The sequence below is a fragment of the Torulaspora delbrueckii genome, chromosome 1 (genome assembly GCF_000243375.1).
Source record: "Torulaspora delbrueckii CBS 1146 chromosome 1, complete genome".
NCBI lineage: Eukaryota > Fungi > Ascomycota > Saccharomycetes > Saccharomycetales > Saccharomycetaceae > Torulaspora > Torulaspora delbrueckii.
In genome coordinates this window covers 211,040-238,358 of record NC_016501.1, presented here as the reverse complement: position 1 = coordinate 238,358, position 27,319 = coordinate 211,040, and the positions used below count along the sequence as shown (strand labels likewise).

The 27,319-nt window shown below is 42.3% G+C and overlaps 8 protein-coding genes across 8 annotated transcripts; 5 read left to right on the top strand and 3 right to left on the bottom strand.

Moving 5' to 3' along the window:
* Positions 1–108: 108 nt before the first annotated feature.
* On the top strand, positions 109–4,923 carry DNF1 (aminophospholipid-translocating P4-type ATPase DNF1; the record flags this gene model as incomplete). Its single annotated transcript, XM_003678628.1, has 1 exon — positions 109–4,923. The coding sequence occupies one exon, from the start codon at positions 109–111 to the stop codon at positions 4,921–4,923; it is 4,815 nt and encodes a 1,604-aa protein (XP_003678676.1).
* A 413-nt stretch (positions 4,924–5,336) lies between these two features.
* Positions 5,337–7,565, top strand: BCK2 (Bck2p; the record flags this gene model as incomplete). The annotated part of the gene is made up of 1 exon (XM_003678627.1): positions 5,337–7,565. One exon carries the CDS (start codon positions 5,337–5,339, stop codon positions 7,563–7,565), a length of 2,229 nt encoding a protein of 742 aa, XP_003678675.1.
* A 158-nt stretch (positions 7,566–7,723) lies between these two features.
* CCA1 (tRNA adenylyltransferase) lies at positions 7,724–9,370 on the bottom strand (the record flags this gene model as incomplete). Its single annotated transcript, XM_003678626.1, has 1 exon — positions 7,724–9,370. One exon carries the CDS (start codon positions 9,368–9,370, stop codon positions 7,724–7,726), a length of 1,647 nt encoding a protein of 548 aa, XP_003678674.1.
* Positions 9,371–10,032: 662 nt separating this feature from the next.
* Positions 10,033–12,546, top strand: TDEL0A01300 (uncharacterized protein; the record flags this gene model as incomplete). Its single annotated transcript, XM_003678625.1, has 1 exon — positions 10,033–12,546. One exon carries the CDS (start codon positions 10,033–10,035, stop codon positions 12,544–12,546), a length of 2,514 nt encoding a protein of 837 aa, XP_003678673.1.
* Positions 12,547–12,657: 111 nt separating this feature from the next.
* On the bottom strand, positions 12,658–16,335 carry MSH6 (mismatch repair ATPase MSH6; the record flags this gene model as incomplete). The annotated part of the gene is made up of 1 exon (XM_003678624.1): positions 12,658–16,335. The coding sequence occupies one exon, from the start codon at positions 16,333–16,335 to the stop codon at positions 12,658–12,660; it is 3,678 nt and encodes a 1,225-aa protein (XP_003678672.1).
* Positions 16,336–17,325: 990 nt separating this feature from the next.
* Positions 17,326–18,018, top strand: ADK2 (adenylate kinase ADK2; the record flags this gene model as incomplete). Its single annotated transcript, XM_003678623.1, has 1 exon — positions 17,326–18,018. The coding sequence occupies one exon, from the start codon at positions 17,326–17,328 to the stop codon at positions 18,016–18,018; it is 693 nt and encodes a 230-aa protein (XP_003678671.1).
* Positions 18,019–18,225: 207 nt separating this feature from the next.
* RAD3 (TFIIH/NER complex ATP-dependent 5'-3' DNA helicase subunit RAD3) lies at positions 18,226–20,553 on the top strand (the record flags this gene model as incomplete). Its single annotated transcript, XM_003678622.1, has 1 exon — positions 18,226–20,553. One exon carries the CDS (start codon positions 18,226–18,228, stop codon positions 20,551–20,553), a length of 2,328 nt encoding a protein of 775 aa, XP_003678670.1.
* An 81-nt stretch (positions 20,554–20,634) lies between these two features.
* Positions 20,635–27,189, bottom strand: BRR2 (ATP-dependent RNA helicase BRR2; the record flags this gene model as incomplete). The annotated part of the gene is made up of 1 exon (XM_003678621.1): positions 20,635–27,189. The coding sequence occupies one exon, from the start codon at positions 27,187–27,189 to the stop codon at positions 20,635–20,637; it is 6,555 nt and encodes a 2,184-aa protein (XP_003678669.1).
* Positions 27,190–27,319: the final 130 nt, after the last annotated feature.

The window sequence follows — 27,319 nt, the reverse complement described above, 5'->3', positions numbered from 1 at the left end:
TTGAGAGCTGTTTTAAGTGTGACTTGGATCTTTGCATTGAGCGTGAAGAAAAGGCTGTCATTTGTGGTGAGCTCTTGCATTCGAGAATAAAGGTGAAGGTTGTCACAGATGCCTGAACAACCGGGATCACCATTTGATGGGGAGCCTCCATTGTCACCCTTTGACGACTCATACGAGTTTGATCAATCAGAGAGTGATATTGGGAGAAGAAAGGGCTCTATATTGAAGAAACATGGAACTGCAAGGAAGCCTAGAAATGGTAATGGAGTGGTCTTTCAAGAAGATAAGCAGCCTGAAGAGCAGGAAATTGCTAGAACGTTTGATGAAGATGATGAATACATGCATGAGGATGATGATGATGATGACGCACACTCATTCAAAGCGACGCCAAAGATGGGCGGACCGTCAGCTGTCTTCGAAGATGTGGCACTGGATACCTATGCATCTGGTGGTAATAATGATAAGCATCATGGCCATATGAAAAGACTCCGTATGGGTACACAGAGGAATAAAAAGGGAAGGCCCAATGTTGGGAGAGCCAAGACCTTAAAATGGGCAAAGAAGAATTTCCACAATCCTTTTGAAGATATGATGAAAGAAGAGCCGGATGAGAATGCTCTTCACAATCGTGCTAATGAATTGAGGACAATCTATTATAATTTGCCTTTACCGGAAGAGATGTTGGATGAGGATGGGAAACCAATTGCTCAGTATTCTCGTAACAAGATCAGAACCACCAAGTATACGCCATTGACTTTCTTTCCCAAGAATATTTTCTTCCAATTTCACAATTTTGCCAACGTTTATTTCTTGATTCTAAATATTCTTGGTGCATTTGAAATTTTTGGTGTAACGAATCCAGGTTTGAACGCAGTGCCCTTGATCGTCATCGTTATCATCACTGCTATCAAGGATGCTATCGAGGACTCGAGACGTACTGTCCTGGATTTGCAAGTGAACAACACTAGAACTCATATCCTAGAAGGCGTTGACAATGAGAATGTACTGGCTGATGATGTTTCATTATGGAGAAAATTCAAGAAAGCAAATACTAGGCTGATGATTAAATTCGTGGCATACTGTAAAGGCCATCTAACAGAAGAAGGAAGGCGCCAAAGGCTTCAACAGAAGCGTCATCAGTTACATGCGAAGAGAAGCTCTATGGGTGACTTACCACGGAATTCACTTGACTCTATGGAAAGTTACAGAATGTCGACCGATTTCGGAAGACCTTCAGGGGACTATGGCCGTCCATCAATGGATATGGACAATTTAGGTCATATCGTTACTCAACAGGATGACGTTAATCTCATTGATCGATCGATACCTCCTGCTCCGGACTGTAAATTCGCAAAAGATTATTGGAAAAATGTCAAAGTTGGTGACGTTATCCGTATACACAACAATGATGAAATTCCTGCCGATGTGGTTTTACTGTCGACTTCCGATGCAGATGGTGCTTGTTATGTTGAAACTAAAAATTTGGATGGTGAGACTAACTTGAAGGTTCGGCAATCTCTGAAATGCAGTTACCGCATCAGGAACTCCCGTGATGTGACCAGAACAAAATTTTGGCTAGATAGTGAAGGTCCTCACGCTAACTTGTACTCGTATCAAGGTAACCTAAAGTGGATCGACTCTAGCGATGGTGAAATGAAAAACGAACCTGTGACAATCAACAACACTTTACTTCGTGGGTGTACCTTGAGAAACACTAAGTGGGCAATGGGCCTCGTTGTCTTCACCGGTGACGACACTAAGATCATGATCAACGCCGGTGTTACTCCAACTAAGAAATCTAGAATTTCAAGAGACTTGAACTTTTCTGTTATCATTAATTTCTGTGTCTTATTCATTCTTTGTTTCATCTCAGGTGTCGTCAATGGTGTTTACTACAACAAAAACAATGTTTCTAGAACGTACTTTGAGTTTGGTAATGCAGCTAATGGTGGTGCCGCACTAAATGGTTTTGTCTCCTTCTGGGTCGCCGTTATTCTTTATATGTCTTTGGTGCCCATTTCGCTATATATCTCTGTTGAGATTATTAAAACGGCACAAGCTGCATTCATCTATGGTGACGTCCTCTTGTACAACGCCAAGTTAGATTATCCGTGTACACCCAAAAGTTGGAATATCTCCGATGATTTAGGTCAAATTGAGTACATATTTTCGGACAAGACGGGTACTCTAACACAAAACGTTATGGAATTCAAGAAAGCTACAATCAATGGTGTATCGTATGGTCGGGTTTACACCGAAGCTCTTGCTGGACTGAGAAAGAGACAAGGTATCGACGTTGAAAGTGAAGGTCAACGTGAGAAGGCAGAGATTGCAAGAGACCGTGATGTTGTCATAAGTGAGCTAAAAGCATTGGGCAATAATAGTCAGTTCAATCCTGATGACCTGACTTTTATTTCAAAGGAGTTTGTTCGCGATTTGCAGGGTCAAAGTGGTGAAGTGCAACAGAATTGTTGTGAACATTTTATGCTGGCTTTAGCCCTTTGTCATTCTGTTCTGGTTGAGCCACATAAGACAGACCCAAGCAGACTTGAACTGCAAGCTCAATCCCCGGATGAGGCAGCTCTTGTCGGTACTGCCAGAGATATGGGGTACAGTTTTGTCGGCAAGACGAAGAAAGGCCTAATCGTTGTAATTCAAGGTGTTGAGAAAGAGTTCCAGATACTCAACATATTAGAATTCAATTCATCCAGAAAAAGAATGAGTTGTATTGTTAAAATACCCCCAGCGAATCCTCAGGATGAACCAAAAGCATTATTGATATGTAAAGGTGCGGACTCCGTTATTTACTCGAGATTGAAACAAAGCGGAGCTGCTAATGATGAAACGCTACTGGAAAAGACAGCTCTGCATCTCGAGCAATATGCTACTGAGGGTCTGAGAACCTTGTGTATTTCTCAGAGAGAACTTTCTTGGGCAGAGTATACTGAATGGAATGAAAGGTACGACATTGCGTTTGCAGCTGTGACTAATCGTGAAGAGCAATTGGATGAGGTTGCTGATAGCATTGAACGTGAACTTGTTCTTCTTGGTGGTACTGCTATTGAAGATCGTTTACAAGATGGTGTTCCTGACTCTATTGCTCTTCTAGGTGAAGCTGGTATTAAACTTTGGGTTTTAACTGGTGATAAAGTGGAAACTGCCATTAATATTGGTTTTTCATGTAATCTTTTGAACAATGAGATGGAACTACTCGTTGTCAAGCACGATGGTGAAGACGTTAGAGAATATGGTAGTCATCCGTTGGAAGTTGTTCAAAATCTCCTTCTAAAGTATTTGAATGAGAAGTTCGGCATGTCCGGTTCTGAGAGAGAGCTAGACGAAGCCAAGAAAGAGCACGATTTTCCAAAAGGTAATTTCGCTGTTATCATTGATGGTGACGCTTTGAAAATTGCATTGAGTAACGATGATGTCAAACGCCAATTTCTACTTCTATGCAAGAATTGTAAAGCTGTCCTATGTTGTAGAGTTTCGCCCTCGCAAAAGGCAGGCGTGGTCAATTTGGTTAAGAAATCATTAAACGTTATGACGCTTGCCATTGGTGATGGTTCTAACGATGTCGCTATGATTCAGTCAGCCGACGTTGGTGTCGGTATCGCTGGCGAAGAAGGTCGTCAAGCAGTCATGTGTTCTGACTACGCAATTGGTCAGTTCAGATACTTATCCAGATTAATTTTGGTGCATGGTAAATGGTCGTACAAGAGACTCGCTGAAATGATTCCTCAATTTTTTTACAAGAACGTTATCTTTACCGTGGCATTATTCTGGTATGGTATTTACAACGATTCAGATGGTTCATACCTGTTCGAATACACATACCAGATGTTTTATAATTTGGCGTTCACATCTTTACCTGTTATTTTCTTGGGAATTTTGGACCAAGATGTTAATGACACGATATCGATGATCGTCCCACAGTTGTACCGAGTTGGTATTCTGCGGACTGAGTGGAACCAGACCAAGTTCTTATGGTACATGTTTGATGGGTTGTACCAATCTATCATCTGTTTTTTCTTCCCGTATTTGATCTACCATAAGACGATGTATGTGACACAGAACGGGTACGGTCTTGACCATCGTTACTACTTTGGTATCATTGTGACATCGATCGCCGTTGTTTCCTGTAACTTGTACGTTCTCTTGCACCAGTACAGATGGGATTGGTTTACCTCATTATTCATCGCGATCTCGTGTTTAGCACTCTTCGGTTGGACCGGTATTTGGACCAGTTCTTTGACCAGTCATGAGCTTTGGAAAGCTGGTGCCCGTGTTTACAACACGCCGGCATTCTGGGCCGTCTTCTTTGTCGGCGTTGTGTTTTGTTTGCTCCCACGTTATACTCTGGACAACTACAAGAGAATGTTCCAACCAAAAGATGTCGATATTATTAGAGAAATGTGGAAACGTGGTGACTTTGACAAGTACCCAGCGGGCTACGATCCAACGGATCCCAACAGGCCCGAAATACCTAAATCAGCTCGATTCGACTCTCAGCATCTAACGATCGGCGATCCAAGCAAGATGCAAGATAACTATTCCCGCGACACAGTGCTCACGGAAGAGATACCAATGACTATCATGCAAACGGAAAACGGTACTGGAAGACAAATCGTGAAAGAAGAACCCTGGGCCTCCTCCCCTAGAGAAACCCAGGACTTACTCTATTCACCCCGTCTCGAACAACAACAAGAAGAACGTCAAAAACGTATGAACTCTTCACTCAGACCTTCCAGTGAACATTCGCGCGGCAGAACGTCTCTGGATCGTACCAGAAGCCAAATGCGTGCTTCTAACGAGCTAGACACCCGTTATTCACTCGACAGAGCTCGCACTTCGCTTGATTTACCAGGAGTTACCAACGCAGAATCGCTCATGCGCAAGCGCAGCGACAACTATATAGACTAAACACCACACACAGGAATACCTGGATGTACATAGCAGGGCACAGAACACTATCGAGATCCTCTAAATGGCCCATCAAGAGCTATTGGATAGAGCTCTTCCGAAGACGTACTTTATGATTTGGCTCTTTTCGGTCTTTTCCTCGAAGTTGGTCAACTTTTGATCTGATTTTGACATTTTCTTCATCAAGTGCGTGGTGAAAAAAAAAGGCTGTTGGAGGCCAATAAGAAAGGCTTTAAGATTCGGAGATCTAGAGACCTGTGAGTGCTTTGGAGGCTTTCGAAAGGCTTTTTAGGCTTGTCAAGTGGTTTTGAGAGAATTTGGTGGAGTTCAGCTCGTAGTTAAGTGAGCTTGGCAGTCGTGAAGCGTGAAAATAGTATAAGAAACGTCCTGTCGCTGTTCGTAGCAGTGCTGTGATGTCCAGACCGAGCTCAAGGGGCTCTGTGACACCGGGGGCGGAGTCCGTGAACAAATGGAAGATTCCGCATTACTATAGGAGGTCATCTGGTGCTTCGTCGCACCAATCTAGTGGGTCAGAGGCCGGTACACCAATAACGCCGGGTACAAATAGCATGAGTAGTCCCAAGAAAGTACTGGTAGAGGACCCCAAGAAAGGTAAGAAAAGGCCTGCTTATCGTTCAAGAAAAATAGACAAGAAGAAAGCCGGTGACATGGTATTTGTCAATTATACAGTGCAGGATACTGCGTCAGAAGAAAACGCTGTAGATTCCGCACCTGAATTGCCACCTACGCCTGCAATTAGTCATAAGAAAAAGTCATCAAGGAGCAGGATGTTGAAAATATTTGGTTCTTCGAAAGAACCAAATGAAGCCGATAGTGGAGCTCACCTGGCAGCTTGTCCGGAAAACGATGGATTGTACGAGCACGAAAGTGCTCAGATATCGACCAAGAGGTCTTGCAGTTCGTTCCTGCGGTACGGTAGATTTCATCATGGGCATTCTAAGAGATCAGAGAATACAGCAGAGGAAGAAGTAGTTCCTAAGTCGAGCCAAAGCCCGAACTTGGTGAAACCGGCTAGCAATGGCATCTTCTTTGGTAATTCATCGAGGAAAGTTAAGTATTTGGGTGGCATGGTGAAAAATGAGATATCATCACAAGATTCAATGAACGGGAAACCGAGTGATGAGAATGATGCTTCTATAGCGTTTAGCAAAATGTTCACAAGAAATGGAGCGAACACGAGCGGGTCCATGTCTTCGTTAATTTCTTTGAACCAAAATTTACAGGATCAACAATCTCAATCGCATCCAAGTGTGGGGGTTCCGGCGTTGAAGAAGAATATGTCGGCAAGCTCCATCTCTTCTTTATCGTATCGTTGTTCTCCTATTAGAACTGCATCGCCAGCAAGGCCGCGATCGGGCACTCGTGGCTCTTACACTGCAAGTTTGCATAGTGTGATAGATACGGAGGATGCGAATAATGCCATCTTCACAGGTAACGATACTTACCTAGACTCTCGAGTCGGAAACAGGAACACTTCTGTCCTTAGACATAAAAAGAAACAGGATTCCATATCAGATACACATAGGTTGTACAGCACATCTGCATCAGCTTCGACCTTTCTAAACAACAATAGTAACGCTGTGACCCCATCGTCATCATCCTTGGTCACCCCGCCACCTTTTACTCCAGGATACTCATTGCCATCGAATACATCTGCTTCTTCCACTCCCAGTGTTATGGAATACGCTCATATTAGCCAACCGGCTACGTATAATGGCTTGATCAATAGCGCAAACTCTTTGGGTCATCACAGTGCGTTCAATATAAATCAGCCACTATCGGAGCGCGATAGCTCTTCTGAAATCTTATTTGGGGACTCTGATATTCCAACACCTGTTGATAATCAGCCAGCGTTGAGAGGCGTTTCCAAAGCTACTCTGGAAGAAGATGAGGAAAAAGGCCGAATGGAGCAAGAAGCAATTTCAAACAATACGTCTAAGAACAAGAATCTCTTGGTTCGTCAAAAGGTTGATAACTTGGAACTCTTGCTACCTCATGGAAGTAGTACAGGCAGTAGTCAAGGTGGTTCGATACTAACGAATTCAACTTCTTCTATCCCTGATAGCAGTATAATGGGACATTGGCAGGATTCGAACTGTTACGCGCTTTTCGATAGTGGTACAGGTATCAAAGGTGAGCACAATGAGAAGATATCTTCTGGTAGAACTTTGAGGGTAGCTTCGAGTGCAGACTTGAGAAATGGTGATAATGGAAACATCATCAATACTGGTGCAATGGAGAAAGACTTCTATGCTCAGTTTGACTTCGACAATGCAGCAGCATTCTTTCATGATCAATCGAAAATATTGGCACCGGAGTTTAGTCACGTCGTAGAGCAACCTGCTCGAAACGTAAGCACCCCAATAGATGAGCAAGCCTCCGCGGTTACTTCAATTGCCAACTATTCCCCAGGGGCTGCGGCCACGATATCGATGGAAGATACCGCGCACAGAGATGATCGCTCCCATCATGCCAATGCCATGATGCATTCGAGTTCAAATGCAAGTCAAGCGACCGCTGGTAATTCTACAGGACAATGGAAATCCATTAATAACGATTTAGACGCCATCACTAATTCTTTAGGTATGAGCGATGAGATAAACGACCTCTCCTTCACATAACAGAAGATTGACCATATGAAGCAATCGAAAGTGGCCACAAAGGGTGACCTAATACGAAGAAAATTCTTTTGTATTGACAGTAGATTATCGTCAATTAACATTTATTCATTCATAATTTTATTAAATAAGGACACTTGATTTTCTATGTCCTGTCGAAATTAATTTGATACATATTCAGGTAGAATAGCCTTTAAATGCTCAAGTAATGCTTCACGGGTGCCTTGTGGATTGTCTAATTGCCATAGGATAGCTCTATCATTTATTTTACCCAACCATGGACCGCCCTTCATGTTCAACAATTTGACCATTTCCTTACCATTTATTAGAGGTCTCAAATCATGACATCTTTCGAGTTGTTCTCCGTACACATAATCATGAAATGATGCATAGTTTTTGGCATATTGACTCAACTGATCTTGTTCAGTTATCTTAATGACCTTATTGAAGAGTGATGTGAAATGAGCGATCTCCCAATCACCTTTCAAATCCCTCAAGAAAGTACCAATTTGAGATCTTTGCGGCTGTTGGCCTGGTCGTGAAAAGGATGTGATCATCTCGTCATATGATGTGAGAGAATCAACGACTCTTGCAATTTGACAAGCTTCGCTCTTTCCGGTTTTTAGTCCATCTTTCAAAATGCTTTCCACCACGGGCATTGTATTGTTCATCTTCTTTTTTGCTGACCAAATAATTTTCAAACCTTCCATTGGACTTAAGCATGCACTTAGAATAAAAGCTCTCCTGAACTCTAGGGATCCATTTAGACATTTCGTCAAGTGAGGTATATTTTCAACAAAATGTTGAAACTTATTGACCACTTCAAACAGGTGTGTATTCAAGATCCCATCATTGAGGATGCTGTCAATTCTTGGGAGATCTTTGCAATGCTGCTTATTAAAGGCGATGAGATCTGCATCGTAATGCCAAGTAAACACAATATTTTCAATTTTGGTCTTTTGAATCAAAGCCAACCCGAGAAGTGGGTTAGAACCATCCAAAATCTTCTCGACTTCGGTTCCTATTCTCTCATTAGAGACTTTGGTGCTGAAGGCAGCATTGATCTCGGGGTCGCGCATCTCATTCAGGACTTCATCATCAATTCGAAAGCTATATCTTGATGCAAACCTAATCAGTCTCAAGACACGTAATGGATCATCAAGAAAGGTTTGTCTTGGAGGTAGCGGAGTTCTTAAAATACCATTTTTCAAATCTCGTAAACCCATCTTCGTAAAATCTTCCACTTTGTTTTCCTGAATGTTGTAGAAAAGAGCATTCAAAGTAGCATCACGTCTCAAAGCATCTTCCTCAGCGGTGCCAAACTTGGTTACAGGTATACGGGAGTGGTTAGAATACTCTTCCGATCTCAAATTGACAAAATCAACCTCGACCCCGAACAGTTTGGTCGTAGCAGTTTCCAAATGTTTGGACTTTGCAGGATTGATATCGATCTTATGGATTGAATGCGGTTTAATACCATATTTACTGAAATTATCAGTTACGAACCGGCTCAATTGCAGGGCAAACTGTTCTCCAGACATGATGTTGATCGAGATGTCTAAATCGTGGGAATCACGACCCAAAATCTTGTCACGGACCCAACCTCCCGAAATTCTCAGTGCTAGTGGCTCACTATTACCTGTAATTCGGCCATTGTACGTCTGGGTGAAGTCATTCAACAGTTGACAGATATTCTGCTCGACTTTATCGAGCTTCAAAGGCGGAAGCCCCATACCAACGTTGCAACCAGTCACTCTACTCATAACTTTACCTAAATTTCTTTTCAACAGCGGCCACTTCACCTGCATTAACAATCTAAATACTAGCCATGTCAATGACAATTTAACAAGATTCAGAGTTCAAATTTTTCACCAGTTGACCCATCACATGACATTGTTAAGAGCTTCCCAACGTCTTTCAAAGTCCAATCTAGGTTTCTTGCAGGCCCTACTGCTTCTCAGACGATCCTAATCATAGTATCTACCTGATTATTGTTGCAAGAAGTTCTACTAGCTAATAGAAGTCTCAGTGGTCCATTTCGAGAATTCAAAAGACCTCTAAACAGTCCAAAATCTAGATAATTTCATTAAAAGCGCACTGAGTCCCTAAAGTGGCTCAAACGACTCTCTATAAATCACTTTGATGGTCTATCTCTCTATGTGAAAAACTCAGCTCATCGCCTTTTTCTTGTTGTGAAATTTTCTGGAGAAAAAAAAGTTTAAAGGAGGAAGGAAAAAAGGGAAACGCAAGGGATCACCACCTTAAAGAGCGTTAAGAAGACACAAGTGGTTGGATCAGCAACCGCAAGGCTTCAAGAAGTTGTTGTCCTGTGTGTAATATTGAGTCTAGGGCTCATTCAGAACGATTCGCGAACTAAAACGGTTAACTAGGCGTTAGTTTTGTGGGTTGAATTGGACAGGTCATCTGGAGCGAGCTGAAGGTAGAGACAGCTGATCAGATTCTATTCAATATGAGTAGGAGCAGTCCCTCCGAAGTGGTGGATGGGGTGCCCGTTTTCAGGCCCAGTTTTAATGAATTTCATGATTTTTACAGTTATGTCCAGTCCATTAATCATCATGGTATGCAAAGCGGGATTGTTAAGATCATACCACCTCAAGAGTGGCTAGATATGGTGGATTCACCACCGAGGGTGGAGATCTTGCAGGATATTAAGATCAGGAAGCCCATTCAGCAGCACATAGCTGGTGCCCAGGGTGTCTTTATGGTTCAAAATGTTGAGAAGAATAAAGTTTACAATATAATTCAGTGGAAGGATCTTTCGCGTGATTACGCCCTTCCGGATTCTCATAACGGGGACAAAGAAGCTCGAGTACCTTCTCCACCGATTAAGTCGTCGAAGATTAAGTTGAAGAAACATGATGATTTCACAGAGGAGAGTTTCCAGGAATTCAAAGATAACTACAATGCAGAGAATCTGGACCAGTTTGATGATCCGAAGAGGCTGGAATTCTTGGAGTCGTACTATTGGAAGACTCTTAATTTTACTACACCCATGTATGGTGCTGATACGTTGGGTTCTGTCTTTTCACAAGATTTAAAAATTTGGAACGTTTCAAAACTTCCAAATTTACTCGATGAGATGGAGCAAAAATTACCTGGTGTAAATAACTCCTATCTTTATGCGGGTCTTTGGAAGGCATCTTATGCCTGGCATTTAGAAGATCAGGATCTTTACTCTATCAATTACATTCATTTTGGAGCTCCCAAACAATGGTACTCAATCCCTCAGGAGGATCACGAGAAATTTTATAAATTCATGAAGGACCAATTCCCATTGGACGCTTCCAAGTGTTCGGAGTTTTTAAGACATAAGATGTATTTGGTTTCTCCAAAACTCCTACGGAAGAATGGGATACGATGCAACAAGATTGTCCATCGGCAAAGAGAATTCATCATAACTTTCCCATACGGATACCATGCTGGGTTCAATTATGGGTACAACTTGGCCGAGTCCGTTAACTTTGCATTGGAAGAGTGGGTACCTATCGGCAAGAGAGCAGGGAAATGTTTATGTATTGATGACGCTGTGGGAATAGATGTAGACAAGCTGGCCAATAAATGGAACGCAAACAAAAAAGACGTCTCCAGACCTGTGTCACAAGTCTCCGATGCTAGTGAGCAGGAGAATAGATTGAAAAGCTTCGGGGAATTGCTGAATCACAGTTCACAAGAGCTGCAACAGATGGAAGAGAACAAATCCTTGCCATCGCTGAATCCAGGGATCAATAGAACTCAAAGTAGTTCAATTAGATCCACAACACCAAACTCAGGTCAATACTTTAACATGAATCAAACAATCAGCAGGATATCGTCTCCACTACTCTCAAGGATGATGGACCTCTCAAATATCGTAGAGCCGACTTTAGAAGATCCCACTTTGAAATTCAAGAAAAAGCTCTTGACGCCGCAACTTCCACAGAATATCAGTATGAACAGCAATACTGGCTCGCCCAACGCTAGCGCAAGAATGACTTTACCAAGTCATGACAGTGGTAATAACGGGAACAGTCTAACAATGGCGCCCATTGGTGTCACATCTTCGAACCCGCCTTCAGCCCTACTAGATGATAATGATGATAATATGCTGGCTTTGAGTTTGGCTTCCATGGCCAATAGTGGCGCGTCCTCCCCAAGATTGACGCTGCCGGCGTTGAACTCGCCAATAGAGCATGCGAATGCACCAATGGCCGTCAACTCGACGATGCACGAGCAAGAACATGCTCACAGCTCGGGCATAGTATCACCAAAACCTTCCTACAGTCACAATCCATTGTCTTACTATTCAGCATCTTCCAAATCAGGGAACAACAATGTGCCATTGGCACCTTTATCACCTACGACATCTAATCTTCCGTTCATCAAGAAGTTGAAGTCTCCAAACATCGTTACGTTGAACATATCAAGAGAGTCTTCAAGAAGTCCGGTTTCTTTTGCCAACGACTATAGATCAAATAATTCATTGGCATATTCTTCCAGTGTCAGTTCCACATTGAATCAAGTTCATACTTACAGTAGCAATAGTATGAGCAGTAGTGCAGGAGGCGGTTCTCCATTACCAAAATTACCAGAGGCCAAGAGACCCAAACTGGAAAGTAAAACGTTTTCACCTCCTAGTGCTTCAAAGAGGAAGCAAGATTATACTTCGACAGCTAGCCAGTCTCAGCAACCCAAGTTCACATCAAGCGAAATAGTCATGTCAGAAAACGGTAAAGTTTACATTTGTCAAGAATGTAAAAGACAATTCTCCTCTGGACATCATTTAACTAGACATAAGAAATCAGTGCATTCCGGTGAAAAGCCGTATTCTTGTCCGAAATGTGGCAAGAAGTTCAAGAGGAGAGATCATGTTTTGCAACACTTGAACAAAAAAATACCGTGCACGCAGGAGGGTGAAGGACTATCCTCAACGCCAAAGAAGGAGGATGGTGGGCGTATGGAGCACCCTGGGACGGTAGTTGATTGACGTATCTGTCTTTCAAAAGGTGTTATGTGTGTTTTGGGTCAATCTTGGTTTATTCGGGATTTAATTTTTATTTTTGGACTTTTCTTGGTATATAAACAAGTATCTAATCTATTATTCGTTTAGGGATTCTATCATGCTGAACAGATTTGCCAGTGTCTTCCCCTTGACGTGGCTATCGTAGACTTGAACAGCCTCCCCGGTACCTAGTTTACTATTCTTAAGTCCATCACCAAAAACAAGTCTGACAAAATCACTTTCCAAACCCAATGGCAAGGAGCTGTCCCCGACAGCTAACGCGTTTGATTCTTTAGCTCGTAGCTTCATTAACTGGGATGTATGTTCCATACTTGCAGCGGCCACTTGTGCATTATCCACTATTTCTTCAGCGATGCCACACATAGAGGCCACATGCATTCCAAAGGACCCTTCACTCTGACCATCTACCAATTTGTATAGAAAAGCAACGGTTCTTGTCTTTTCATCAACCATGATGCTCATCTTGAGAGGTCTCACTTGAGGATGCCCTTTGAAACTCTGACCCAAGGAAGCATAGTGTGTAGCAAAGAAGCCCAAACTTTGAATGTGAGTGGCCACATGGTGTAGTACACCTTCTGCGATTGCGAACCCGTCGCTTGATGAACCACCTCTACCCAATTCGTCCAAGACCAGTAGGGACCTATTAGTAGCAAGATCTAGAATTTTCTTGGTCTCGGATAACTCGACGAAAAACGTTGATTTGCCCTGCATTATATTATCACTGGCTCCCAACCTTGTCATAATTCTGTCCATTGGAGTAAGAATGGCTGACTCACATGGTACATAGCAACCCATCTGGGCCATGATCACCGCTACGCAAGTCATTCTTAGCACTGTGGACTTACCAGCAGCGTTTGCACCAGTGAGTAGTCCCAATTGTGGACAATCTTTGCCAAGCTCGACATCATTTGGAATAAAGTCTTTGGAGGTAGTAGTTCCTAAATTGAAGCATGGATGTCTCAAAGATTTAAACTTCAAAAACCCGTTCAACTTGGCTCCTGTTTCATGATCCAGTTCGTCAACCAATGTCGGCCTGCAATAAGGAAAACTTAATGACTCAGATGTTCGAACTAGCGCCAGTAAACAGTCAATGCTTGCTATTGCTTGTACAGTGGGCATCCAGCTGGTACCGTAATGCATATCAAATTTCTTACAAAGCCTGGTCCGCAGCTCTTCCTCTAAAACTTTATGCAGTTCGCGGGCCTCTGCCACAGATCTTGCCAACACACGAACCTCATCAGAATAATAACGTTTTGTCGATTTGTTAGCAGCCATCTGTACCCAGTTAGAAGGAATGTATTTGCTCACCGATACTGGTACCTCAATAGTGTAGATTTCCTTACCGCAATCCTTATATTGTAAGTTGGAGCATTTGAACTGCTTTTTATATGCTTTCAATAAGTCTTCTAGTTGGTCTTCCAATTCTTTTATCTTATCAACAGATTCGTCAAACTCAGGTTCAACACCTCTGTGTGGAAGCAATATTCCTTCGTTCACGGCTTTCTCACGGTCAAACGCATTTGACCAGTTCTCAACGTCTACAAACAACGATTTTGGGATACTTGAGACATAGTCAGAAAGAGACCCTTCGAGTGAGTGAGATGACATTTTTTGTAGTAGATCAACTACAGCCTCAAATCCTTGGATGGTTTTATCGAATTCCTTTACCTTCAGGTTCCCCGAGTGAACTCGTGATAATGTTCTCTCTAAATCTGGAAGTTGGGCAAAGGTCGACTCCAGCAAGTCCCTTAAATTCCCATCTGACATCAGTGATTCAACAGTATCCAGACGCTTGTTGATATCCTTCTGCTTCAGCAGAGGGTGCATCAACCATTTCTTCATCATCCTTTTACCCATTGGGCTGATTGCCTTATTGAACAGTTTAAACAGCGTGCCTTTGTCTGTTCCATCAAAAGAATTTGTAAATATCTCCAAGTTTTGAAGAGTTACACCATCCATCACCAGCGAATTTTGGAACTGAGTCGGATTGTATTCTTTAACGTTACCCATGGATATCAAGCTTTCATCGAGCTTCAACCACTGAAGGTAGTAAAGAAGACCTCCAAAGGCACTGAAGCCAATTTTCTTTCCCTGTTCGTAGTATTGTTTTAGGATTGCAGGCCATTGACTCTTATCAGGAAAGTATTTCGAATCATCCAACTCTTTAGATGTCTTATCATATCCGTAAAATTCGGTGTCTGGCTTGATGTAATTATAAATTGCTTGAGGGGCTGCATTAAATTTGATAATCTTATGAGCCAAACTGCTTAAATTATCCTTTTCCATGATAACTTCCTTTGGATTTACCTGCGACATTATTGTGTCCAATTTCGTACACTCATCATCATCTTCAAATTCAACTAGATTCAACTCACCAGTGGCTGTGTCAATAAATGCAACACCAAACAAGCGCTTTGGAGCTACTCCCGGAGACTGGTTATCATTTTCTAAGTCATAAAAGTTTCCGGATTCTTCCCTTACTGCTAGACAGTACGTGGCCAGGTCCGATTGTAGCATATTTCCTTCAGTCAAAGTACCAGACGTGAGAACATATTGCAGTTCTCTCTTGACAATACCTTTGGATCCCTCTCTCATTTCTTTCGCCAACATCGATTCTCTTTGGTCGACCTTTGCGACTTTATAACCACGTTGAATAAATTGAGACGCCCAATAGTCGAATGACATTTCAGGAATACCTGCCAGCTGCATGTTGGCACGACCTCCACCGGCTATTTTTAAATCAAAGAGATGATTCCCCAGCATAGCATCCTTTTCATATAATTCGAAGAATTTTCCTTTCTTGAAGAAAACTATACAATCCCACATTTTTGATTTTATTTCCCAGTATTGCTTCTCAAATGGTGTAAACTTATTCCATGCAGAAGAAGGTATATATAGTGTACGGGGATCGTACTGTGGGTCTGTGATGGGACGGCCTGACGCATCACGCTCATCAACCAACCAGTGGTATCTTTCTTCATTCTGTTTACCGAATTTTTGATGCTTGGGAGTTGAAAGAGGTCTTATAGAGGGTGATTTTTTAACTGCGAATGGCTTTTGGGGCCTGCTAGGGGTATGTTTCAACACAGTCTTTTCAGGTTTTGGCGAGGAACTTTCTGCTAACGCTAACAAATCATCATCACCATCCTCCTCGACCAAATCATCCTCACTTTCATCCTTTTTGTCAGGGACATATTCTTCCTCTTCGTCGTCTAATTCAATTTGCATTTTCCTCTTTTTTCTAGAGACACTGGGAGTGCTTTCATTATCGCTATTATCACTATCCTCGGCATAGCTTAAATTCTTTTTCAGTCGCCTACCGCTTGACGACAATGTATTTCCTTCTTCATCATCATCCCCATCAATTTCCTGCTGCTTCCTATCTAAGTTGACTGCACTAACGTTCGAAAGTGTCTTATCTCCATCATCCTCAGCAACAGTGGGTGTTTGAACAGAATCTGATTTGGAACTATGAGTATTTTGCCCACGGACACTTACTGGATTCACAGAATCATTAGCCGTTACAAATCCAGATGCATCAGAATCTTCATCTTCCATGCCAACGAAAAGCAACTTATTCGTTGGCTTTTCTTGTTCTTTAACCGCACCATTAGTCAAAATTTTGGTACCAGCCTTGTTAGCAGACTTATTGCTCGAACGGGGGCTCGAGGTAGCAGGCTGTTTCGAGAAGAATGACAGTAATGTCGACTGTTTCATCCGTTTTTGAGCTGAGTTGCTCGTTTTTGGCGTCATTATCCCTATATGAGATCCTTTACAACGTGTTTAACCACACTGGAGTACTAAAGCAGCTCAAAGTTGCTTGTATGTTCAAGTTGCATTGATTATTCTTGAGCGATGAAATATTCCAAGAGCTTTAAAGGGCATCATCGAACTTTACGCGACGCGTTTCTCCAAAGAAAGTCACGTGGATACCCACCATAATAAGCTCAACAGCTTCAAACAGACGGCTCTTCAGGTCCAATTGATCTATCTAGCGACTTCTCCAGTCTTCATCCTGATCAATCAGTGGCTGAAAGAGTTTTGGAGTCTTTCGTCACCTTTTGTGTTATCTTTGGTGAGAAATAAGTATGCATCGTAGCTTGTTCGGATAAGTGGTTGCTTCACAACACTTCCACATCACTCAATGCTCCAGTGGATGTTATAATGGATTGGATTAGCAGTCTTTCATGTCCTCTGCTATCTTTCTTCTCAAGCCCATCACAGCAAATTACATGAAAGCCATATGAATGTCACTACTGGAATACGAGATCCCATTAGAAGTCAATCTTCTTCTAAGCCAGAACGGGTGCATTGTGGGCTAGAGTGGATAGCTGTTTGGTGCCCATTAGCATGGGAGTACCCAGCGTCTTTCGCTAGGGTTTCTTTCTAAGCGAGAGATATACTTTCCGAGTCTCAGAGACCATAACTGAAGTCTCACTCTTACAAACCGGTTGCTGGTTTTAGATAAATGTGATCCCTGTGAGGGAGCTTTCTGGAAACATGCTGGGCAACAAGAAACCTTAATTTCAGTTGATACAGTTGTGCTTGAAACGTCTGTTTAAAATTGAGTATCTCTAAATCGTGCTCAGTGGCACTGACAACATTAAGATGAGGGAAAGATGGGCGGTTCTTCTTCACTTTTGTTTCACTGTTCTGCGGGATCTTAAACCTCAACAATTGCTCGAGTAAACAATCAAAACTCAAACCAAGATCGAAAACAGAACTACTATATCTAACCGACCAATGGCAACTAAACTAATCAAACCACTAAGACTACTACTACTTGGAGCCCCAGGTGCTGGAAAGGGAACTCAAACTTCAAGATTATTAGAGAAGTTTCCGCAGCTCAACTCCGTATCTTCAGGTGATTTACTGCGTCAACAAATCAAGGATAAGACACCGTTAGGTTCTTTAGCAGCTTCTTACATTCTGGAAGGGAAACTCCTACCGGATGAATTGATTACGAGGTTGGTCAAAGGTCACCTTTCAGATGCTGGATGGCTTTCCCCACAGGCTAGCTGGCTACTCGATGGCTTCCCCCGAACTGTGGAGCAAGCAACAATGTTGAAATCAGCATTGGCCAAAAGTGATACCAGTTTGACTATGGTTGTGGATTTAGATGTCCCTGAGAGCGTTATACTCGAGAGGATAGAGAATAGGTATGTTCATGTGCCTAGCGGAAGAGTTTACAACCTTCAATACAAGCCACCAAAAGTTCCCGGAAAGGACGACATTACAGGAGAACCATTGACCAAGAGACCAGATGATACGGCTGAAGTCTTCGGTAAGAGACTCGCCGAGTATCATAAAACAGCGGCTCCTCTAAGAGAATTTTACGCCAAGAGAGGTATTTTGAAGACAATTTCTGGAGAGACCTCGGATATCATTACACCAAAACTTTTCCAACTCATCGAGAGCCAATATGGGGTCAATTGACTTTGGATCAAGCCTGTATATACATCTTTTTACCTGGTACTGAGCTTCCACGTGATATATTCTTAAAAGTAAATACTTCGTCATCGGCTAACGCATAAAGGATTTGAAAAATTACAGATGATTAAAGGCTTTAAGATCAATCAAATTGGAGGCAAAGAGGGTCTCTAAAGCTGCCTTTTCGGTCATTTACTGCATAAGAAAGTCACTATGAAGTTTTACATCGACGATCTGCCGGTTCTGTTTCCCTATCCAAAGATATATCCAGAGCAATACAAGTATATGTGTGATATCAAAAAAACTCTAGATGCTGGGGGAAATAGTATCTTAGAAATGCCTTCAGGGACCGGTAAAACCGTTTCCTTATTGTCTCTGACAATTGCGTATCAACTGCATTATCCTGAGCATAGAAAGATCATTTATTGTTCTCGTACCATGTCCGAGATCGAAAAGGCACTTGTGGAATTAGAAAATCTGATGGATTATAGAAGTCGAGAACTAGGAGTACATGAGGATTTTAGAGGACTTGGTCTTACTTCAAGAAAGAATCTTTGTTTGCATCCAATCGTTAGTAAAGAAAGGAAAGGTACAGTTGTTGACGAAAAATGTCGTCGTATGACAAATGGTCAAGCCAAGCAAAAATTAGAGACCGATCCAGACTCTAAAGTTGAGCTTTGTGAGTACCATGAGAATTTGTACAATATTGAGGTGGAAGATTATCTGCCCAAGGGGGTGTATTCGTTTGAGCGACTAATTAAATACTGTGAGGAAAGAAAACTGTGTCCATATTTTATTGTTCGTCGTATGATTTCGCTTTGCAATATCATTATCTATTCTTACCATTATCTACTGGATCCAAAGATTGCTGAAAGAGTCTCCAGGGAAATGTCAAAGGACGGTATTGTCATTTTTGATGAGGCGCATAATATTGATAATGTCTGCATTGAATCGCTGTCGCTGGACTTGACAAATGATGTACTGAAACGAGCTACGAAGGGAGCCAATGCTTTAGAAAATAGGATAGAAGAAGTTCGCAGAGTCGATGCGCAAAAGTTGCAGGATGAGTACGACAAGCTGGTTCAAGGCTTACATACCGCCGAAATTCTAGAGCCAGAAGAAGAGTCAGCATTAGAGACCCCGGTTTTATCTCAAGATTTGCTGACCGAAGCAATACCGGGAAATATTAGACGAGCTGAACATTTTGTGTCATTTCTCAAGCGTCTGATCGAGTATCTTAAAACTAGGATGAAAGTTTTGCATGTTATTTCAGAAACACCAAAATCATTCCTTCAGCATTTAAAACAACTCACATTCATTGACAGGAAACCTCTTAGATTTTGCTCGGAACGTCTGTCATTGTTGGTAAGGACACTGGAAGTGTCTGAAATTGAAGACTTCATGGCATTAAAGGATATCGCCACGTTCGCGACCTTAATATCAACTTATGAAACTGGTTTTTTACTGATTATTGAGCCATATGAAATTGAAAACGCAGCCGTGCCGAATCCCATCATGCGATTTACATGTCTGGACGCATCTATTGCAATCAAGCCAGTTTTTGAGAGGTTTTCTTCCGTGATTATCACATCAGGTACTATATCTCCCTTAGACATGTACCCACGAATGCTAAACTTCAACACTGTACTCCAAAAATCCTACGCAATGACTCTAGCGAAAAAGTCGTTTTTGCCAATGATTGTCACCAAGGGTTCCGATCAAGTGGCAATTTCCTCCAGATTTGAGATCAGGAACGATCCTAGTATTGTTCGTAATTATGGGTCAATGCTAGTAGAGTTTTCCAAGATAACACCTGATGGGATGGTAGTGTTTTTTCCATCGTATCTCTATATGGAGAGTATCATTTCAATGTGGCAGACTATGGGTATTCTAGACGAGGTTTGGAAACACAAATTAATTCTAGTCGAAACTCCAGATGCTCAAGAAACTTCTCTGGCTTTGGAGACCTATAGAAAAGCGTGCTCAAATGGTAGAGGTGCCATTCTTTTATCTGTTGCTCGTGGTAAAGTTTCGGAAGGTATCGATTTTGATCATCATTATGGTAGAACGGTTCTCATGATTGGTATTCCATTTCAATACACAGAATCTAGAATTCTAAAAGCACGTCTAGAATTCTTGAGAGAGAATTATCAAATTCGAGAGAACGACTTTTTATCGTTTGACGCAATGAGACATGCTGCACAATGTTTGGGTAGAGTGCTAAGAGGTAAAGACGATTACGGAGTTATGGTTTTAGCGGACCGTAGATTTTCACGGAAGAGGAATCAGCTGCCTAAATGGATATCTCAGGGCCTTTCCGATGCAGATTTAAATCTTTCAACAGATATGGCGATTGCTAATGCCAAGCAGTTTCTAAGAACAATGGCGCAACCTACCGATCCCAAAGATCAAGAAGGGGTATCGGTCTGGAGGTATGAGGAGCTACTACAATATCAAGAAGAGGAGAAAAGTAAAAAAGGATATCAGAACGGAAATGGTACAGTCGTCAACGAACTAGATGTTGACATTGAAATGAATTGAAATATCTTGCATGTATATAAACATTTAGTCCATAGTCTAACTCTAATATTACATAAAAAAAAGTCCTTCAATGACAGCTCGTTACAGTGCTTTCAGGCTGAAAGAGACTTCCTTGTCTACATCTAGGTACGAATCGCATACGCACCATATCGTCAATTCGTGTTCGCCTTCGGGAAGGAAGAATTCCATAGCATATGATTGAACTTCACTGCGCAAAGAAACTTTCTTAATAGCATGCAACTGCTTTGAAGAGACTTCTCCCAGTACGAGCCACCAGGTTTCAAGTTTTTCAAGTGGGTATTTTTCTGAGAAGACTTCCAAAGTTTCGGGAAGCTCGTCCCTTGTCAACGTCAAGTTGATGGTCGTCGCTTCATTAGCCTTTATTTCTCTACCTTGGTCAATGGAGTATTCCAGCTCGACATTTGGGTAATTATTGACAAAATTAGCAATCTTGAGCAGTTTACTGTCTTCAGAAGGCATGATTTCTTCCCTTTCTGCGTCTTCAAGGGCCATTATATCATAGACGGTCTCGATTGTTCTTTCAGAGCATTTCGTCAATACATCATCGTCGAAGTATGGAATTTGTTTCAATGGGCTGTCCACATCCCACAAACCTTGTATGATCATTTGAGAGATATCCATTGCAGTCATTGCGTTCAACTTTCCGTCACCCGACAATACATCAATAACTGTATTGACCAGGGGAACCGCTTTCTCCAGTATTATCTTCAAATCTGACCTGAAATCGACGGCCAAACTCAATCTTGAGAAATGTGCTTGAAGTAATAAGAATATTTTGTTTGCGAATAGATTACTGCCCGCCAAATCTGTGACTCTAAGAGGAACACGTTCATTCAACTTTCTTAGCATTGAGAGTTCATCCTCTCGTAATGGAATACTGTCAAATTCGCTTGCCTGCGACAGAATATGCAAGATATCCTGCAAGGTAGCACTACCAGACAACGAACTCAAAAGCATGGTCATAGTCAAAAATGAGGTATTGTAGTGGGAACTTACCATGCACCCGGTAAGTGGAGAGATAGTTTCACTGACAACGCCTTCGTCCGCTGACTTCTGACTTTCTATTTCTATCATGGACGAGTTTTGTAAGTCCGTGAGGGTGCTCTCCACCAGCTCTGTGAGATAGGCCGAAATACCATATGGTGTGATATCTTTTACACCATAGAAGCTTGGATTGGCGTGTAGGCGACGGTAAAAGTAAGTGTAAGCCAACCAATCAAGGCAGTCTTGTTTACTTTCAATCACTGATGTGCTAATTTCGGTTACGAGCAGGTCAGGCAAATGAAAGTACATGAAACTTTCTAATGGCAGGGCCTCCACTAAAATCTTCTTGTAGTAGTCTTTCGTTTTGGAGCTTGTAAGGAGCAACAGCCTGCCGCTACTTTTTCCATTTCTATCATGGACATTTCCAACCATCTCCAGTATTTCGTTAGCGGTGTAGTCAATGAAACGATGCTCTTTGTCATCGTACCATTGTGTCCCTAAAATTACTACTGAATCCGCATCAGGTGAGTTGAAACAGCACTCTCTGGCAACAAATAAAACAGACAACGCCCCGTTGCTGTAAAGCTTTTGAATTAGCTTTCTGTCCTTCGCAGCCATTCCCTTATGAATGATCCCAGTGCCTCTCTTAATTGGCACCCTGAGCTGTGAGTCTTGGAGGCTTTCTAAGTATTTTTCCAGCTCATAGTCATCAACTTTCAACAAGTCCCAACTGCAAGACTCCCCCATTTCAACAAAGGTATTGCTCATTTTCAAGCAAGAAAGCCTTGTGGGCAGATATACAATCGTTGTACTGCTGGAATTAACATGAGCAAAGTCAAATGCAGATTTTATCATCGATCTATTGTAACTTGTGTTAGCTGAATGATTGAAGAAGTTCAAATGGATCTCGATTGGATTGATTCGTTCTTGTGGCGAGAAGTTGAAGATATGACTTTTGTTGACTCCTAGCCACTCACCAAAGTCACGTCCGTTCGCAACACAAGATGACAGTGTTACGATTCTTGTCTCTTTATCCAGTTGTGTAGAAATAAAACTCATTCTCGAGATAACAGCCTCGTATATAGCTCCGGTGAGGCCACTGGATATTTCATGAGCATCATCGTAAATGATAAGCTCTATGTTTTGAATTGTTTTTCTTTGCCTCCAACGGCGGGAGACAGTGTCGAACTGGCCAGGGGTTGCGAGCACTAGATGGCTTTGGGATATGATGCGTAAATTCATATTAGTATCAATGCCTAATTTACCAATAGCTTTTCCACCGGCTAGTTCAGAGAATCTGTTGTCCCAACTCTTTGTCAGATTGTTGATTTTCTCTTGATGAGGAGAGATATACAGTGCGCGACCTTTGTTCTGCCTCCAATGGTTGAGTAGCGCCAACTCTGCTATCGTAGTCTTCCCTGCTCCTTTGCTTGCACCAACCATAATGTTCACGTTTGAGTTGTACACTGACTGAAACGTTTGGCTTTGAAACTTGTTGAAGAGTTCGAAGTTAAAAACATTGGAGAATTCGAGGTCTCCCAATTCTGAGGTTGGCACTAATGCCATATCTATGATTGGCGTTGGAGCAGGAAACTTCTTAGGGAGTCTTAAGTGCTCGATGCTGAGTGCAAGCTGAGCATCACTATTCAACCATCGCTCAGAAATAACAGAGACGAAAAAATTGGGCGGCAATCTCTTTTGCTGGGCTGGTGATAGCTGCAGTGTAAAATCTATCATGTGTGGATCATTAACAGCCTCCTTACGGACGAGTAAAGTACTTGAGAATAGTATGTTCTCACCATCAGTGTCTTCAACCAACACGACAAAAGGTTCAACAAGACCATGCAATGAGGAATCCCAGATCCAGTCTGGCAAAATTTCAAGTTCAAACTTCAACAAACTAGGAGTTATCGGCTGAATCGAACATTTTAGAAGAAGCTTGGGGAACCTGCGAAGCAAATCGTAGACCAGTTTGCCGTGCTTTTCTGATCTTATGGCTTGACCCACCTGCGCCGGCGACTCTAACTCCAGATAATCTTGCCATGGAAGTGTAGAGGCTTCTGTTTTCCTAACGACCTCGAAAGGACAGGATTTCATTTGACCCAAGGGAGAGTTAGCGACCCATAATCTTCGGTCTATCATTTTGCATATATTCAAAAGAGCTTTAGTGGTCCCAGAGTAACCTCTTTTCAAAGAATACTCGTAAAGGGCTCTGGAAATTCTTCCAGCATTCTGCGTGATGAACATCATATCGGCGTTTAAAGCGAATCCTTCCAACTTAAGCCGAGAGATATAGCTTTGAAGCAGTATGTTGACTTTTGCTAACCTGTCATCTGCATTCTCTTTGACTGGAACGGGAGCTCTATCTAGAAGTTCCTTCAATTCCTTTCGTTCCTCCGGTCTTACAGATAAGTATTTGAACTCTTCTGACATGGCAATGATTCTGAATAGATCCATCTGAGATGAATGGTCCGATAATTCCCTGCTGTAAGTAACCATGGAAGTATGTTTAATGTAGAAGTAAGATGCTATCAGTCCCAACTCAGTTGATAGCACAGTACCAGTTTGCGGGTGATAGACTATCAGATTTTCGTTGTGAAGAGTTGTCAAAGCAGAATGAACCAAAGTCTCTCGATATACAATGAGCGACTCATCGTTTTCATCATTAGGTACTTTGTATAACTGAGGGGATACTAGCATCCTCACATACAAGTATGTGTAGCTTAACCAATTTACAGCATCCTGTCTGCACTTGATATTGCCAGACACAATTTCGGCATTCAAATTATCCATTAGCATTGAGATGAATTGAGATTCGATTGGCAGCTGTTGATTTAGAACAGCCAAATAGTATTGAACATCTGTCTGGTTCGTGATTATGATGCCTTCACCATGAGTATCGTATCTGGGACGACCAGCCCTACCTAGCATTTGTAATAGATCTTGTGGGGACAACTTGTCCCAAGTGCTCTTTTCCGGCGAGTAAACATCTGTCCCCTTGATAATCACCGTGTGCGCAGGAAGATTGACACCCCATGCTAGCGTGGCAGTCGATACAAGCACTTGCAAAACTCCATCAGCGAACAAATCCTCCGCAAGAGACCTATCAGACCTAGACAGACCTGCATGATGTAGTCCTATTCCGTATTTCAGAACTAGCCTCAAATGAGGGTCCTGAATATTTTCAGCTTCTGTACTCAAAACCTGCTTAGAACCAGCATCTGACTTACGCAAACTTTCGGAGTTTCCACTCTCGTTGAATTTTTCAACAAGATACTTTGCCAACCTGGCAGTCTCCTTCCTGGAATGGACGAATATTATTACCTGATGATTATCGGTCACAGATTGTAGGGTTTTGTCGTAGCATGCCTCGTTCGCCGCTTGAATCCTTTTCACAGAGTTTTTCTCTGTAACACCGCAAAACTCTTGACTAAGCGGACAAGGTCGATAAGCTGAATCAAAGTAGAACAATCCCTTTGGAGGAACCTGCAAAAATTTCGCTACATCTTCATAGTTCGGAAGTGTAGCAGAAAGTCCAACTATTCTTGGTCGACTCGGTATAACCTCCGACTGTAAGGACCTTGCTACTATGCTTTCTATAACAGGACCTCTCTGGTCATGCAGTAAATGGACTTCGTCTATTATTATTAAACGAACAAGTCGAATGAACGATGATGTGTCAGCCGCCTTACGCGTTATCACATCCCATTTCTCTGGTGTGGATACTAATATCTGTGTCTGGGAAATCTGATACTTGCTGAGATTTGAATCACCTGTCAATTCTTCGACTTTGATGTCTAAGTATGCTAGTCTCCTTTGGAATTCTCGAACCTGCTCTTGCACTAAGGCTTTCAAAGGCGCAAGGTATACAATTTTGAAATTTTTGTTCTTTAACTTCTTTGTTTCTGGATTAATCAGACTTGAGATAACTCTGAGAATGGAAAGCATTGCGACATTAGTCTTACCACCACCAGTTGGTGCGCACAACAAGAGATTGATGTCGTCATGAAATGTTGCAGGAAACACTTTTGACTGGATTGCATTCAAGGTTTCTGTCTCAGCTGAAGGGAATGCTTCTTGTGCCCAGGCAGGTAAGGACGTAATTGAGACCAGGTCGTAATTTATCTCAGGTCTTTCCGGAGCAGGTATATGTATCTCCTCGTAATGTGGGTTTACCTTTTTATACGAGCCCTTAGGTAGTGCGACTTTGGTCACTGTCATCAACTTCGCACCCTCATCAAATTTCAATGATTCCAGGTCTATCAAAGGCGGTAGTGTCGTCTGTACGTCGTTTCTCACTCTCTTTTCAGGGTTCACATCTTTTTGCTCGTCAGCATCATCCACTGTCCTCTTGTTTTGAAGCCGCTTTTTGGACTCGTATTGCTCTACAAGATATCCCAACCCTTTCTCCCGCATTTCTTGGAGTAGCTGTGGTCTACTATGTTCGGATGCCCTAGCCAGCCGAGTACCCCAGAGCAGTAGAGACCTATTTTTGATGACGAACTCTGCCAACTGAAGATGCTCAAAATCCAGCATTTTCATCAGGCTTTCCTCAAGTACTCTCGGGTTATCGTCTCTCTTCTCCAATTCATTCATTATTCTATCAGAAAGCCTCTGGATCTTGCCAGCATCTGCGTTTTCTATAACTTCGTTCAACTTTCTTCGTATGAAGAACTCATCCACATCATAGATTGCTAAACTTTGTAGATCAGTCGAAGATTCACCAGTAAGTAATAGAGTTTCATCATCCCTTTGTAAGATTGGCTCAGCAATATTCTTTCCGATTATTTCTTGATCCTCTTCTTCCTCTTCAACGTCGTCTTCTTCGGCCTGTTCTTCAACAAGCTCCTCCTCGTCATAACCATCCTCAGAGAGCGTCGTTATCACTTTCTCATCTGCTCCGCTAGATTGATCACCGTAGTCCGTAATTTGCTTCACTAATTTAACTAGTTCCTGGAATTCTGATGGCTCGACTTTTCTTTGAAGCTCCTGTTCAATCTCTTGTCTCTTCTTTGCTACCAGCCCGTCGGCTTCTTCTTCATTATCCTTGAAGCGGTATATCAGCAGGTCAGCAGTACCTGCAATCACATCGCGTGGCATATCATTTCCCACCTGCGTTGACACCCATCGCAGAACGTCCTCATATACTTCAGTATTCGCTTTGTCCCTGGGATAGTATTTTAGACCTAGATTAGCAGAGTCCAAAACCGTACCAGACGTAGCATTTACGCTTCGGTTACTCTTAACCAAACTAGTATCTCGTTGCCTGCGTTCCACTTCCCTCCTGGCCTCTTCCCTTTCCTCAACTGTAGCTTCACGACGAGCATTTGCACCCATCTCCTTAGCAGAGATCCTTCCACTCATGGATTTCGGCTGTGATAACTCAGCATCTCGCTGAGGGTCTGACTGTATCGTTTGCAATCTCCGGTCAGCCTTAAGTACCCTGTTGGACATCTCATCGTAACGGTAAATCTCCCGGATCTGCTTCTTTCTATCCTCCGTACTTTCTTCCGCCATCTGGGTATGTAGTTTCAAACAATCTAGGCAATCAATTAGATCCAGATGAGCCACTAGTTGGCCTCTTACAACCTGTTTAAAGTGCTGATTATTGGTAAACTTTTCAAAGCTCATCGCATAACTTATAAGCAGGGTCACAGCTCCTAAAAGGCTTCAAATCGAGATAAAATCTATGAATTTGACAAACTGATCAAACTGAAAGCCGGCAAGCCAGCTAAGAATGCTCGGGAATCGCTGGTAAAGT